Source organism: Somniosus microcephalus, unplaced genomic scaffold (genome assembly GCF_052327205.1).
Source record: "Somniosus microcephalus isolate GS21.2 unplaced genomic scaffold, FLI_Smic_1.0 scaffold229, whole genome shotgun sequence".
In the NCBI taxonomy this organism is placed as follows: Eukaryota; Metazoa; Chordata; class Chondrichthyes; order Squaliformes; family Somniosidae; genus Somniosus; species Somniosus microcephalus.
Window position 1 is genome coordinate 159,654 of NW_028225416.1, and position 17,051 is coordinate 176,704.

The following is a 17,051-nucleotide window of genomic DNA, read 5'->3' on the forward strand; positions in this document are numbered from 1 at the left end:
TTCGGGGGTTTGATAGTCCTCTGCGACCGACGTGGCTGTTGTGGTGCCGCGGGTGTCGGCTGGGTGTCCCCGGTAGTCTCCTGGGTCTCTGCCGGGGGTGCCGCCAGGGTTGTTGAAGGGGTAGTTGGTGGGGGTGCCGTTGGTCGATGTTCTTCCGGGGGTGATGAAAGAGTAGTGGGTGGGTAAGAGTTGCTGTGATCGTTGTTGCTGCTATTGCCGTGGTTGTTGTCGATGCCGGCTGGGGCGACGTCTTTTATGGACACGGTGTCCTCCCTTCCGTCGGCGTGCCGGACATATGCGTATTGGGGGTTGGCGTGGAGTAGGTGTACTGGCTCCACGAGAGGGTCCGTCTTGTGGCCCCTCACATGCCTTCGCACGAGTACCGGACCTGGGGTGGAGAGCCATGACGGCATGGATACGCCTGAGGTGGATTTCCGGGGAAAGGCAAACATTCGTTCATGAGGCGTGGCATTAGTGGCCGTACACAATAGCGACCGTATCGAATGGAGCACATCCGAGAGGACTTCCTGCCAGCGGGAGATAGGGAGGCCCTTGGTCCTTAGAGCTAGAGTGACTGCTTTCCATACTGTCCCATTCTCTCGCTCCACTTGGCCGTTACCCCGGGGGTTGTAGCTGGTGGTACGGCTCGTGGCGATCCCCTTGGACAGCATGTACTGGCGTAGCTCTTCACTCATGAAGGACGCCCCCCTATCCGTATGGATGTAGCTCGGCATACCGAACAGGCAGAACAAGCTGTTGAGGCATTTAATGACCGTGGCGCTGGTCATGTCTGGGCAGGGGAAGGCGAATGGGAACCGGGAGTATTCGTCCACAATGTTCAGGAAGTAAACATTACGGTCGACGGATGGGAGGGGGCCCTTGAAATCTAAGCTGAGCCGCTCAAAGGGCCGTGTAGCTTTGATTAAGTGGGCTCTATCTGGGCGGTAGAACCGAGGCTTGCACTCAGCGCAAGTGCGGCAGTTCCTGGTCAGAGACCGAACTTCCTCAATCGAGTAGGGTAAGTTACGGGACTTTATGAAGTGGAACAGCCGCGTGACCCCTGGGTGGCAGAGGTCGTTGTGGAGGGTCTGTAGCCGATCCCCGGTGGCGCTGGCACACATCCCTCGTGAGAGGGCGTCAGGGGATTCGTTAAGGGCCCCTGGCCGGTAAATGATGTCGTACTCGAAGGTGGAGAGCTCGATCCGCCACCTAAGAATCTTATCATTTTTAATCTTCCCCCTCTGTTTATTATTGAACATAAACGCTACCGACCGCTGGTCGGTAAGTAGGGTGAAGCGTTTGCCGGCTAGGTAGTGGCGCCAGTGGCGCACTGCCTCCACGATGGCTTGGGCCTCCTTTTCCATGGAGGAGTGTCTGATCTCGGGCCCTTGGAGGGTCCTCGAGAAGAAAGCTACGGGCCGCCCCGCCTGGTTGAGGGTGGCCGCCAAGGCGAAGTCAGACGCATCACTTTCCACTTGAAATGGAGTGTTCTCGTCCACTGCCTGTAGCGTGGCCCGCTCAATATCCTGCTTAATGCTTTTGAAGGCGGCGTGGGCCTCAGCAGAGAGCGGAAAAGAGGATGCTTTCAAGAGGGGGCGGGCTTTGTCGGAGTAGTTGGGGACCCATTGGGAATAATAAGGAAATAACCCCAGGCACCTTTTCAGGGCTTTGGGAGTGTTGGGCAGGGGCAGCTCCCGTAGGGGGCGCAATCGGTCGGGGTCTGGTCCGATTTCCCCATTCTCCACCACGCTGCCTAGTATGCAGAGGCGCGTGGTGTTGAAAACGCACTTGTCCTCGTTGTAGGTGAGGTTGAGTTTTTGTGCGGTTTCCAGGAACCTCTCGAGGTTCGAGTCGTGATCCTGCTGATTGTGGCCGCAGATGGTGATGTTGTCGAGGTAGGGGAAGGTTGCCTGCAAGTGGTGGTCATCGACCATGCGGTCCATCTCCCTCTGAAAAACCGAGACCCCATTCGTCACCCCAAAGGGGACTCGGAGGAATTGGTAGAGGCGTCCGTTCGCCTCGAAGGCGGTGTACGGGCGGTCCTCTGGTCTGATAGGGAGCTGGTGGTACGCTGACTTGAGGTCGATGGTGGAGAACACCCGATATTGGGCGATTTGGTTCACCATTTCTGATATGCGGGGTAGCGGGTAGGCGTCTAGTTGGGTGTACCTGTTGATCATTTGACTATAGTCGATCACCATCCGTTTCTTCTCGCTACCCCTTACCACTACCACTTGGGCGCGCCACGGGCTGTTGCTGCGTTCAATAATGCGCTCTTTCAGGAGCCTGTCTACCTCGGTCGCGATAAACCGCCTGTCCTCCCAGCTGTACCTCCTGCTTTTGGTCGCTATTGGCCGGCAGTTAGGGGTAAGGTTCGCGAATAGCGAAGGCGGCTTTACCTTCAGGGTAGCCAGACCGCACACTGTGAGGGGCGGCTGGGACCCACCGTACTTGAGCGTGATGCTTTGGTGGTTGCACTGGAAATCCAGGCCCAAGATCACGCTCGCACATAGGTTCTTCATGATTAATACTTTAAAATTATCGTATACAGTTCCGTTAACGCCCAATTGTACCGTGCAGTAACCCAGAATGGTCGCTGTCTGGGTTTTATCAGCCATAGAGATGGTACCCTGAGCAGGGACCACCTTTAGGGAGAGTTGCTGTGCCAGTTCAGGGTGGATAAAACTCTCCGTGCTTCCACTGTCAATTAAACATTTAACCCGGCACCCGTTTACCTCGATGTCCACCATTGATTTGGATAGCGGGTGCGGCCTGGTCTGGTCCACTGTGACCGATGCCACTGTAGGGCCCTGATCGATACAAGATGGCATCCACGCTGTCTGCTCATAAGATGGCGGACCCCACGAGGTCGGGCAAGATGGCGTCCAAGATGGCCGCTCCCACGGCGCACACGCGGCGGTGGCGGGTTTTCCGGCGGTTGGTTTTCCGGCGGGGTTCCCTCTGCACACCTTCCCGAAGTGCCCCTTCTTACCGCACTTAAAGCAGGTGGTGCCTTTCGCCGGGCACAGGTTTCTGGTGTGTTTTGGCTGCCCGCAGAAGTAGCAGTTGGGTCCCTGATGCGTCGTGGCTGTCGTAGGGCTTCTGGGGGGAGAGCGGGGCCCCGCCGGTGTCGGGCTGCCGGGCGGGGAAGATGCCTTCTAAGATGGTGGCTCCCTCGGTGCACACGTGGCGGCGTGGACGGCGCGGGCTGAAGAGTAGGCGTCCGAGTTTCTCTGGGCCACATCCAGGGATCGCGCGGTGTCTGCAGCCTGTTTCAGGTCCAACCCCGTTTTTTCCAGCAGTCTTTGCCGGATGTAAGTGGAGCTGAGGCCTGTGATAAAGGCATCGCGAACAAGCTCGTCAGTGTACACTGCGGCTTTTACATCTCGGCACTTGCAGTCTTTGCCAAGCATTTTCAGGGTGCTTAGGAACTCCTCCACCGATTCCCCAGGTCGCTGTGCGCGAGTAGCGAACAGATGCCTAGCATACACCTCATTCGTAGGCTGCTGGTAATGCGCCTTTAAGATATCGCAGGCGACCAGGTACGTATCGGCGTCTTGGATGAGGGGGTAAACCCGGTGGCTTACCCAATTCCGCAGAATTCCGAGTCTCATCCTCGCAGCGTCCGTAGCGTCTTTGACGGCTGCGGAATTGTCCAGGAAGAATTCCATACACTCAAACCAGTGTCCGAAGCGTGCTGATGCGTCCGGAGCATGTTGATCCAAATCCAAACGTTCGGGTTTCAGGAGTTGATCCATAGTGTTGAAAAATAAGTTAATAAAATTGATGTGCCTCAATAATTCCGAGACTCGATGTTAGCGAAACAAAACAAGGCTTTTATCAACTTAGAAAGTAACACGTAAGAGAGAGAGGTATCTTCCTTCTGGAGACTGAGGCTAGACTGAGCTAGCTTACAAAAGGGGCCAGGTATGGGCGGAGCCCTACACACACAGCACATTCCAGCACATTCCAATAAACAATACAATGAGGACTGGGGGAAGGGAAATGACACTGAAACCGGCCACAGTCACAGGCAGTGATGAATGGAATATTTCATCACACTCATGCGGCCCCTTGGCAGGCTCCGCCCCTCACTAGCTCAGAGCCCTGCTCCACCGGCTCAAGCCACAGTCGCTAGACAGCAGGAGAAGATGAAACTTCGCTTCGACCAGTCGAAGAGGGCCAAGGCACCCAATATCTCAGTCTCCGATTGGGTCAGAGTCCGTAGGCCTCACCGCAATAATAAGATGGTGTCATTCTGGTCCTCCCCTCTCCAAATCAGCCGTCAACTTGGACCAGCCACTTTCTGCCTCACTGACGGCTCTAGGTGGCATGCCAGCCGCCTTCGGAAGGTGCCAGCACCGCCTGATGCGGGATTATACGGACCTAACCCCCAAGCCTTATCCCCAGAGTGGTGGGATGCACATGTGACTCAGCCAGCCAACCACCAAGCAGATGTTGTGCCTCAGCCTGCTCCTCACCAGCCCACACCTCGGCCTGTTCGTACACGTTCTCGCCCTGGCCACCTACAGGACTTTGTCACTACATTTCATGTTTGAAATTCTGTGAGGGGGGAGGAAATGTTATGTCTGACATTGGTGATAGGTACTCGATTGCCTTGGCCTGAGCACATGGAGTTTGATAGTGCTGTTATTGTATTGTTTATAGGTATTCGATTGCTTTTTGCCCGAGTGTGTGTGTGTGGCAGCCATTATAAAAGCAACATGAACTGAACTCTTTCTACGCTCTCTGGATTATCTTTGCAAACGCAACAATGGGGATAATGCAGGAAAGCGGAGATGAGGTAGAAGATTAGCCATGATCTCATGGAATGGTGGAGCAGGCTTGAAGAGCCACATGACCGACTCCTGCTCCTATTCCTTATATTCTTATGTTGCCTTTGTCTGAAATTTGAGCGGAATTTTGCCGGAAGAATTAACTCATTTAAAATTAGTAATCAATGATAAAGTAACAGCGCATTTGGTGCAAGTTGGCACAGTTGCTAAACCAGTAGACAAAGGAATTTCAGACCAATACGTTAAGTTTCTGTAGAGTTTTAACCCACAATGACGGAGCAGGCTCGAGCGGCTGATTGGCCTACTCCTGCTCCTGTTTCTTATGTTCTAGTACAATTTTAAGCCCAAGCGGTGTCAATACTAGAGTGTGTCATATTATGAAAGAGGTGCTAAGAAATTAGCGTCAATGTTTTCTTTATATTTTATGGAAAGAAGCACTTTTCTATTTGAAAGCTAGCGAGGTACCTTTAACTTTGGGGCAGTGGTCTAACATGGACGACATCAAATTCAACGCCCATTACACACCTCGCCTGGTTATCCCAGCCATTCAATTGGATGGAAAGGATAATCAGGTGACTAATGGGCGGCCAGTTCGATTATCGCTGGTTTGATACCATCGCCCAAAGTTAAAATGCTCCCCATGGTAAACATACGGGGCAAAGTTATTTCAAAGGTTTTATATTAACAGAGCAAGCAGAGAAAGTCGATTCTCAGAACAGCATCAGATACTGTGGATATTCCAACACATTGTAGGGGTAACATAACTTCTGCTGAAAGTGTAAACCAGGCAATATCAATGTGCCGCACCTTATACCCCTCCCCTGCTTTCTTATACCACACTGGAAAGGAAAATCGAGGGATGTGTATAAAAGGCGGCCAATCCAGTAGACACCTTTTTTAAAAATTCATTCTTGGGATGTGGGCGTCGCTGGCAAGGCCGGGATTTATTGCCCATCCCTAATTGCCCTTGAGAAGCTGGTGGCGGGCCAGCTGATACAACTGAGTGGCTTGCTATGCCATTTCAGAGGGCAGTTAAGAGTCAACAACAATAACAACCAATTGTATTTATATAGCACCTTTAACGAAGTAAAATGTCCCAAGGTGCTGCACAGGGTTATTTTAAGACAACAAATTTGACACCGATCCACATAAGGATAAATTAAGGCAGGTGACTAAAAGCTTGGTCAAAGATCTAGGTTTTAAGGAACGTCTTAAAGGAGGAAAGAGAGGTGGAGAGGCTTAGGCAGGGAATTCCAGAGCTTAGGGCCTAGGCAACAGAAGGCACGACCTCCAAAGGTTGAGCGATTATAATTAGGGATTCTCAAGAGGGCAGAATTAGAGGAGCGCAGATATCTCGGGGGTGGGGGGGGGCGGTTGTGAGGCTGGAGGAGATTACAGAGATAGGCAGGGGGCGAGGCCATGGAGTAATTTGAAGACGAGGTTGAGAATTTTGAAATCGAGGCACTGCTTAACCAATCTATGTCAGCGAGCACAGGGATGATGGGTGAACGGGACTTGGTGCGAGTTAGGAGTTTTGGATCACCTCAAGTTTACGTAGGGTGGAATGTGGGAGGCCATCCAGGAGTGCATTGGAATAGTCAAGTCTCGAGGTAACAAAGGCATGGATGAGGGTTTCAGCAGTGGATGAGCTGAGGCAAGGGTGGATACGGGCGTGGAAGTAGGCGATCTTTGTTATGCTGTGGATATGTGGTTGGAAGCTCATTTCAGGGTCAAATATGACAGCAAGGTTGTGAACAGAGTGGTTCTGCCTCAGACAGATGTTAGGGAGAGGGATGGAGTCAGTGGCTAGGGAATGGAGTTTGAATCAACCACATTGCTGTGGGTCTGGAGTCACATTATACAACTGAGTGGTTTACTAGGCCATTTCAGAGGGTAGTTAAGATTCAACAACACTGCTGTGGGTCTGGAGTGAACATATCGGCCAGACTGGGTAAGAATGGCAGATTTCCTTCCCTAAAGGAGATTAGTGAACCAGATGAACAATCCAGTATTTTCTGATTACTGATAGTGGCTTTTTATTCCAGATTTATTTCATTAACTGAATTTAAATTCCCCAGCTGCCGTGGTGGGATTTGAACTCACGTCTCCGAGTCATTAGTCCAGGCATCTGGATTATGAGTCCGGTAACATAACCACTATGCTACCGTACCCCCTTAGATTGGTGTAAATAGTTATAATTACTGTTTGAAAATTTTGTGGTTAATATTCTCCAACTGCTGAAATAAATGCTCTGCACGATTTCTCGATTATACTAATAACTTTGCTACAATTTAAGGATTGCATATGCCATTATGTTATAAATATGCTCGGATTTATTTGATTAAATCATCTTTCAAAGTTCTCCCTAGTTTCAAGGTCGAGGTAAAGTCAGAGGAGATGTTTTATCTGATAACAAAGGATGCATTCAAATTCAAAATCTTGGCAGAGTAAGTAAAATATCGTTATCTAATCTTTTTTTGTAATTTTTTATTGTGGCATTCGAGTTCTACCATGTGGGACATTGTCAAAAGTCTTCTGTAAGTCTACATGATGTAGATAATAGGGAATGCCCTTACCGCCCCATGTCAAATCCTTATTCTGCTGATATGTAAATATTCCTCTAGTCCATCCTTGGAAAAGATGCAGTTATTTTTGTCTGTTATTGATAGTAGGCTACTAGCCTTTAGTTGCCTGGATCCACTTTTTAAATATACGCAAAATATTTGCCTATCTTTTTTTTATCTCGCCCACGCTCACCAACTTCCAAGACTCCTCCGTGATGATATCGCTTTACCTAGAATTTTCCTCACTTGACATTTGCTGCAGTGGGAGGTTTATACAACTGGGTGTGGAACACTGGTCAGCCTTGAGCCCCTTACCTTACAAACTGTAATTGTCTTGCTGACAACAAAATGGATTTTGGGAGCACTATCAAGGAAGTCGGAATTGCCCTCTATAATTTACTTCTGCAAAAATAATATTTCAATATTTTAACTATGTAATTTTCTTTTAATATAACGGATCTGTATAAAAAAATAATAATTTTGCAATCAAGTGGGAAATTCTGACTGATTTTTCCCTCCCTTTCTCCGGTATTGAGGCAAATTTCAATACGCCTACCTGGAAGAGATTAGAGAACTCGGCACAGGCGAGGATCCGAAAATGTAAAAAGTGGGATGTGTTGTTCCACTTGGAGCTTTTTAAAAAAATGAAGTGGTTTATTGTAAGCAATATGTCTAACTTGAGAGAGTGGTTAACAAAGCATAAGGGATTTTGGGCTTCATAAATAGAGGTATTGAGTACTAAAGTAGAGAAGTTATGCTGAACATTTATAAAGCTCTGGTTAGTCCACAACTGGAGTATAGTGTCCAGTTCTGGTCACCACACTTTAGTAAGGATGCGAAGGCCCTTGAGAGGGTGCAGAGGAGATTTAACGGAATGGTTCCAGGGATGGGGGATCTTAGCTACAAGAACAGGTTGGAGAAGCTGGATTTGTTTTCATTAGAGCAAAGGGGTGAGTTGATAGAGGTGTACAGAATAATGACGGGTTTGGATAGGCTGGACGTGGAAAGGCTGTTCCCACTAGTGGATGGTACAAGGAGTGGGGGACACAGATTTAAGGTTATGGGCAAGTGATACAGGGGGTATGTGAGGAAAAACTTTTTTACGCAGCGAGTGGTGAGGACCTCAGTCTCCCTGCCGATGGAAGTGGTGGAAGAGGAGACACTTAATGTTTCCAAAGGGGAGACTGGATAGATACTTGAGGAAAATAAACTTGCAGGGCTATGGGGATAGAACGGGGGAATGGGACTGAGTGGACTGCTCTACAGAGAGCCGGCACGGACTCGATGGGCTGAATGGCCTCCTTCTGTGCTGTTATGACTCTGAGGCCTAGAAATTGGGTTTTGGCGCAGCGACGGCTTTAGCGCCGGAAGTTAGTGCCGGAGCTAAGTCGCGCTAGGCGGGCCAAAAATTCACTACTTCTGCGCCCAAACGGCTGCCGGCGCTGCTGAAAGCTGTTAGCGCCTGAAAACTGGCGCTATGCGCTGAATTTCGGCGCTATTCCGGTGCTGCGGCGCCCGCTGCGGTGCGGCAGGTTCGGGAAGTGCAGGCCTCCTCCTTCCCTTAAGGAGGAGCTGCCTGCACCCGGCCGCGGCCCGCGATAATCTTTTTAAAAATGAGCCCGGCACCTCGGACAAGTGCCGGGCTTGCTTCTGTTCCGGGGGGGGGGGGGAAGTCCGGGGAGGGAGCTGCGGCCAGGCGGGCGGTGGGAAAGCGGCCGGCCGCCGCGGGGCCTTTAATGCGCCGGCGCAACGTTCTGTAAGGCACCTCTGCCAGAACGTTGCTTGCGGCTGCCACGGGCGAGGCGGCCGCAACTCAATTTCCGAGTTCGGGCGGGTTACCATGGCAACCGGGACGCTGCGCACACCGATGACGTCATCGGTGCCGGCGCAGCGCTACCGGCCTAACGCCGATTTAGGGCCCCTGTCAATTTCAAAACTGGCCATAACTTCGCCGCTAGGCCCTCTAGCGCCTCAAAAGCGGCGCTAAGGCCAGTGAATTTCTAGGCCTATGACTCTATCTCCTGTTGATTATTTGTTAAAGCCATACATACGGCCAAGCTGTGGAAGGAATGGCATATGTAAGATTCGGAATAATTGACGGAACAAACAACAAAACCTACTTACGAGGACTGGAACAACAACTGCCGGTGAGTATAAAATGGTTACGGATTTATAGTGATAAATGGTGGTGTTCGATTTTAGTAAACACAAACTTGGGGGAAAAATTGGGTGGCGCCCTTTTTGGGGTGCTAACGTCATTGGGGCCCGAAAAGTTAGTGCCCCTCCGCCAGAAATTCAGTGGAAGCGCGCCAAGCAGGAGGCGGGGCGCTACTGGAAGCGCTCCACCTCCTTCTTGGGGCACTACAAGTGAAGATCGCGGTGCTACATGCAACAGCGCCATGCGTGCCGGCACATAGCGCCGCCACTAAACTTTTGCTAAATTTCGCGGGTGGCATTAGCGGCGCTGCACCAGGGCGCTCGGGGATTTGCGCCCCGTTAGCGCCCCCCACTAACGAGAGGCGTAAATCATCCCAATTTTCCCGCCCCAAGTGCTTGGGCTAGAAATTTGTCTAGGGCGGTGGCGCAAAACTGCAATGACTGAATCTCAGGCGCTGCGTATAACGGGCGGCTGATCCGATAGCGCCCGTTTCCCGCCATCGGCCGAGATGAATTTCTTGGCCGATGCGTTTGTTCGAGATTCCTTCTTCGGCTATTTTGTCGGGTGTCAACCCAGTCATGTTGGCAGTTTATGCACTGGAATGCCACATCAGCTCCAACTCGTACAGTGGGAGGGTCCGGTACCAATGCTTAACTGTATCCTCCGAAATTCTTTGTTCCACCTCCAATCATTAATTTTAAGCTCAGTTTAGGTTCACGTCCACAGTTAAATACTGAATCATAAGATCACTGATATTTTGAGGGTAAAAATTTGGAAGAAATGTAATTATTAAGAATGGAACAAGGAGGAAATGGAGAGAAAATAAAGGCACTGAATTGGAATCGGATAATATGCACCTTTATTCTCACTTATAGATCAAGAAAGGAGTGGTGACCTCTTCCCTCACAACCCAAATGCTATTGGAAAAAACCAAACCTTTGGAAAGTATGAATGATCTTGTGGGACACCATTTGTATATGGCGGTAACTGTTTTTGAAACATTCAGTATGTGATCTAAAATTGGATAGATATCCGATTAGATGTGTTTTTAATAGTTGTTCTCAGGGTGTGGGCAAAGGTGCTGAGGTCACATTTATTCTCCATCTTTAAATCCCCTGATGAGTGATGGATCTTCTGACCTTGTGCCATTGGCGCTCCCACGACCATGTATTTTAGGTCATAGAAACATAGAAACATAGAAGATAGGAGCAGCAGTAGGCCATTCGGCCCCTCGAGCCTGCTCCACCATTCAATGCGATCATGGCTGATCATCCAAATTCAGTACCCTGTCCCTGCCTTCTCCCCATACCCCTTGATCCCTTTAGCCTTAAGAAATATATCCAAATCCTTCTTGAATATATTTAATGAATTGGCCTCTACTGCCTTCTGTGGTAGAGAATTCCACAGTTTCACCACTCTCTGGGTGAAGAAATTCCTCCTCATTTCTGTCCTAAATGGCTTGCCCCTTATCGTTAGACTGTGACCCCTGGTTCTGGACTCCCCGACCATCGGGAACATCCTTCCTGCATCTAGTCTGTCCAGTCCTGTCAGAATTTTATAAGTTTCAATGAGATCCCCTCTCATTCTTTTAAACTCCAGCGAGTACATGCCCAATCGACCCAATCGCTCCTCATACGTCATTCCTGCCATCCCAGGTAGCAGCCTGGTGAATCTTTGCTAAACTCCTTCCATGGCAAGAACATCCTTCCTCAGGTAAGGCGACCAAAAATGCACACAATACTCAAGATGTGGTCTCACCAAGGCCCTGTATAACTGCAGCAAGACATCCTTGTTCCTGTACTCAAACCCTCTCGCTACGAAGACCAATATGCCATTTGCCTTCTTAACCGCCTGCTGCACCTGCATGCTTACCTTCAGCGACTGGTGCACAAGGACACCCAGGTCTCGTTGCACTTCCCCTTCTCCCAATCTATTGCCATTCAGATAATAATCTGCATTCCTGTTTTTGCTACCAAAGTGGATAACCACCCATTTATCCACGTTATATTGCATCTGCCATGCTTTTGCCCAATCACCCAACCTGTCCAAATCATCTTGGAGTTTCTCGGCATCCTCCTCACACCACACACGCCCACCCAGCTTTGTGTCGTCTGCAAATTTGGAGATATTACATCTAGTTCCCTTGTCTAGATCATTAATATATATTGTGAATAGCTGGGGCCCAAGGACCGATCCGTGTGGTACCCCACTAGTCACTGCCTGCCACTCAGAAAAAGATCCGTTTATTCCAACTCTTTGCTTTCTGTCTGCCAACCAGGTCTCTATCCAAGTCAATACCTTGCCCCCAATCCCATGTGCCTTAACTTTACACGCTAATCTCTTATGCGGGACCTTATCGAAAGCCTTCTGAAAGTCCAAATACACCACATCCACTGGTTCTACCTTATCTATTTTACCAGTTACATCCTCAAAAAATTCCAGTAGATTGGTCAAGCACGATTTACCTTTTGTAAATCCATGTTGACTTTGTCCGACCCTGTCAATGTTTTCCAAGTGCTCTGCTATTACATCTTTTATAATGGACTCTAGCATTTTCCCCACTACCGATATCAGGCTTACCGGTCTGTAATTCCCCGTTTTCTCTCTACCACCTTTTATGATTAGTCATTCTGAAGGGTGATAAAAGTGTAGAAATGCAGTGGTCATAGGAACAATATAGAGGGGTTATTACGCTGCTGGGTCTAGACTACAGGCCACTAAATCATGAGAAGATGATAGAAGAGCAAATTTTCAGCTAAATTGCTGAAAGATGCAAGAACTTTAGAGTTAGGATAATGGGGGACTTCAATTATCCTAATATAGACTGGAAAAATAACAGCGTAAAAGGCAAAGTTGGGAGGATTTCCTGAAATTTGTACGAGAACTTTCTTCATAGAATCATAGAAATTTACAGCAGAGAACATAAGAAATAGGAGCAGGAATTGGCCCCTCGAGCCTGCTCTGCCATTCAATAAGGTCATGGCTGATCTTGGGCTAAAAGCCACTTCCCTGCCCGCTCCCCATAACCCTTCACTCCCTTATCTTGCTAAAATCTGTCTATCTCCACCTTAAATGTATTTAATGACCCTGCCTCCACGGCTCTCTGGGGCAGAGAATTCCACAGATTTACGACCCTCTAAGAGAAGAAATTCCTTGTCCTCTCAGTTCTAAAAGGGCAACCCTTTAAACTGAAACTATGCCCCCGAGTTCTAGATTTCCCCACAAGGGGAAACATCCTCTCTGCACCTACCTTCTCGAGCCCCCTTAGTATCTTATGGGCTAAAAATTCGGGGCGCCAAGCTCGCCTGGGCGCCGGAAGTCCCGCCCTGGAAGGAGCCGGGAGCGCCAGCGGGATACTCAGTTTGAGTGCCCCAAACGGAATCGGGGCACTGCTCAAGGCGCCCTGCGTCCCTCTTGGGGCGCTGAAACTGAATATCGCAGTGCAACACTGCGGCACGGCACGCTGCGGTACTGCAGGCCTTCCTGCCCTTCTTAAAGGGGAGGGGCCTGCACCAGCGCGATCTCCGATCGCGAGTGCTGGCAAAAGAGCCCGGCACCGAGGAGACGTGCCGGGCTCTTGGGACACAGCCGGCACTGCCCGGGTGGGGGGATCAGGAGGCCGGGGACGGCGGCGCGAGGAGGTGCTGGCAGGTGGCCAGCGAAAAAAATGGCCGCCTCGCACCTCCCCTTTAATTAGCGCCACTACCGCTCAGGCAGCTGCGACCGGCGCGACAGGGGGGGGCCCGACCCAATATCGCGTTCGGGGTAGTAGTGGGGTGCTGCGCACACCGATGATATCATCGGTCGCAGCGCTACAGGCTAACGCCGCCATTAGCGCCCCGCTAAATTTCACGGGAGGCGTGGCCAGTGGCGTTAAAACCACTAGGTGCCCTCTTTAGGCGCTAACTGGTGGCACAGCCCACCGAATTTCTAGGCCTATATGTTTCAATAAGATCACCTCCCATTCTTCTAAATTCCAATGAGTATAGGCCCAACCTGCTCAACCTTTCCTCGTAAGTCAACCCCCTCATCTCAGGAGTCAACTGTATGAATCGTCTCTGAACTGCCTCCAATGCAAGTATATCCTTCCTTAAGTAAGGAGACCAAAACTGCGCGCAGTACTCCAGGTGTGGTCTCACCAATACCCTATACAGTTGTAGCAGGACTTCCCTGCTTTTATACTCCAACCCCCTTGCAATAAAGGCCAACATTCCATCTGCCTTTTGGATTACTTGCTGCACCTGCATGCTAACTTTTTGTGTTTCATGTACAAGGACCCCCAGGTCCCTCTGAACTGTAGCATTTTGTAATCTCTCTCATTTAAATAAAAATTTGCTTTTTTATTTTTCCTGCCAAAGTGGATAACTTTGCACTTTCTCACATTATACTCCAACTGCCAAATGTTTGCGCACTTACTTAGCCTGTTTGTATCCCTTTGCAGATTCTTTGGCCCCGATTTTCTGCCAGCCATCGGGCGGCTTTTCAGGCGGCCGAAAATCGCCGAAAAAGCGGGTCGCGACCCCCTCCCGCCTGATTTCCCAGCCCGTCCGACTTTTGGGCCGCCATTTCTCCGCGACCCGCTTCAGTCCCGCCCGCTGCTGGTGGGACTGGCCGTCGGAACACTAATGATCAATTATTACCTTGTTTAAGTCGATTTTCAGGGGCCGTTGCGATTTTGGGGCTTTCTCCACATCAAACACGCTTGCGGGGAACCCCGCTGATGAAACCTGGCGTGAAGCTTGCCAGCTTGCTTGCTGTCAGCTGCAGGTCATTTGGAAAAGCTGCGATTTAAAGGGCCAGCACTTGTATGTTGAAGGACCTTGTTGCTGCAGGCTTGGGGCTACTTCTTCAAGGCTTAGGCACAGCTGTGGAAGGTTGGAGCCTCACACACTTCTCCAATGCGATCTCCTAGGAAGCCCCTCTCACCACCCTCACTCAGCGCTTCCTCAGCGGAGGCATCTATGAGAAGCATGGGGCATCTTTTTTTCCTTCCCTTCTTGCCATTAGAGGATCTCCAGCAGCAGAGGTGGCAGCAGCAGAACCAGGAACAGCATGATGAGCACCAGGAGCACCAGGCTGCTGCTCACTCACCTGAAGCTGCACAGGCCAGAAGGGGCCAGCGCTTGGAAGTGGCTTGAGAGCACCTTGCTGTGCTTTAGGGGGCCATGGGGACCTGTTTCTGCACTGGCAGTCCTACTCAGAAGGACTTCCATGAAGATCTGGTTTCTCTGTTCAATAGATGGCCAACGCTCCTCAAGAGATGTCATTCTCTTATGAGCACTCACCATGTTTTCCGTACCCTGGCGAGTCATCTCCTCCATGGAGGTTGCCAACCTTTCCATGGTGATGCGTTCATGCGCCAATGACTCCACAAAGGCTCTGCTCATGGTCGCTATGGACTCCTCCATTCACTCCACACTCGCAGTGACCCTGGAGACAAAACCTCCCAGAGACTCCTGCATCTGTGCATGGAGATCCATCACCTCTTCTCTTGCGGATGGACCCAGAGGCAGAGGGTCGACATGCAGCGCAGCTGAGCTGAGCTGGCAGAGTCCTGCACCCTCCGACGAGGACTCTCCACTGCTGTCCCTGTCTCCAGAATCTGCTGAGGCTCACTTGTGAGCTGTGAAACACCAGGTAACAACACTACTCTATGTCCCGAAGGTCCCCCCGAGGTGTGAGTGTCTGCGCTGGTGCTGGGTGCGCTTACTTCTGCTGACGCTGCGCCCTCAGATGTTAGAGCTTTCTCTGAGGAGTCTGGCTGCACAGCCTCTTCCTCCTCCACAGTGAGGACGGGGGCTCTGGATGGTACTGTGGGGGAGTAAAGGAAGGAGTTAGAGATGTAATGCCAAGGTTCTTCTGGTGACTCCCAGCGAGTTGGCATATGCTGACACCTGCATCCATGCAGCATTGGTCTCAGTGGGAGGCCTCTTCGTCCCTGACCTAGGGAAGAGGACCTCCCTGTGGGCCCTAACCCCATCCAATAATGCCTGCAATGAAGCCTCGTCGAATGTGGAGGCAGCTCGGGGTCTGGCACTGGCCACAGCTGCTGCAGGCTCCTCTGCCATCCTGTATGGTTTGTTTGGAAGCCTTCAGAGGATGCAGTGCTTGCTATGGACCTTGAAAGCACCACAAATGATGACATCATACTGTGGGGCTTTCTGACTAGAAATGGACAATTAGCAAGGCTGCTCACATGCTGGCAATTAATTGGCCTCTTGAGGGAAAATTGCATGGAGCTGGCTGACACATTTTTTTGTGTGTCAGAACCCCACATTTGGGGAAACCCAACCATTTCCCACACAAGCCACAAAATTGGGCCCTTTGAGTCCTCTGCACAACTTGCTTTCCCACCCATCTTTGTATCATCCGCAAACTTGACTAAATTACAATCGGTCCCTTCATACAAGTCATTAATGTAGCTTGTAAATAGTTGAGGCCCCAGCACTGATCCCTGTGACACCCCACTAGTTACAGTTTGCCAACCTGAAAATGACACATTTATCCTGACTCTCTGCTTTCTGTTAGTTAGCCAATTTTCTATTCAGGCTAATATATTACCCCCAACTCCGTGCGCTCTTATCTTATGCAGTTGTAGGAGTCTCTGCACTCCTAGCAAAGAATCTATAAACTCACTAGTAGTTAACAAACTGAGTTTAATGTACTGAAACTTTACAAAACAAGAAAATGCAGGAGAAGCTCTAAACAAGTCTATTCACTATCACTCCACACGAGGACTGGCTGGAAACGCCCTCTACCTCTGATGTCATGATGTCATTACGTTGCCCACCAGTGGGGACATCACCTGACCCACGTGATGACGTCATCGCGTCAGATCGCGATTTTGTCGATCTAGCTCTGTTTAACCAGAGCCAACATTAAAAGGTAATAAACATGATTAAAGGCAATTATACAAGTCACTGTGAGAGTCTCTTAGTGGCTTTGCCACACAGTAACCTTTTATGTGGCACCTTATCGAATGCCTTCTGGAAATCCAAATGCACCACATCCACTGGCTCACCCTTATCCACCCTACTCATTACATCCTCAAAGAACTCCAGAAAATTTGTTAAACATGATTTCCCTTTCATAAAACCATGCTGACTCTGCTTGACTGCATTATGATTTTCCAAATGCCCTGCTACTGCTTCCTTAATGAAAGACTCCAGCATTTTCCCAATGACAGATGTTTCCTGCTTTCTGTCTCCCTCCTTTCTAAAATAGGGGTGTTACATTTGCGGTTTTCCAATCCGCTGGGACCTCTCCAGAGTCCAGGGAATTTTGGTATATTGGAACCAATGCATCCACTATCTCTGCAACCACTTCTTTTAAGACCCTGGAATGCAGGCCATCTGGTCCAGGCGACTTATTGTCTATTAGTCCCATTATTTTACCAAGTACTTTTTGCTTAGTGATAGTGATTGTCTTTAGTTCCCCCCTCCTTGTGGCCCCTTGATTACCCATTATTGGGATGTTGTTAGTGTCTTCTACCGTGAAGACAGATACAAAATATTTGTTCAGAGTCTCTGCCAT

The 17,051-nt window shown here is 49.9% G+C and overlaps 1 protein-coding gene across 1 annotated transcript in view; it reads left to right on the forward strand.

The window, feature by feature from the left end:
- The first annotated feature begins 6,981 nt into the window (after positions 1-6,981).
- Positions 6,982-17,051, forward strand: part of LOC147082029 (complement C4-B-like) — a 31,989-nt gene continuing 21,919 nt past the window's right edge. Inside the window, exons 1-3 of the mRNA XM_085980522.1 lie at positions 6,982-7,243; positions 9,402-9,507; positions 10,394-10,523. Coding sequence (XP_085836648.1) covers positions 7,101-7,243; positions 9,402-9,507; positions 10,394-10,523 — 379 coding nt within the window. The 5' untranslated portion in view covers positions 6,982-7,100. The remainder of the gene's footprint in view (positions 7,244-9,401; positions 9,508-10,393; positions 10,524-17,051) is intronic.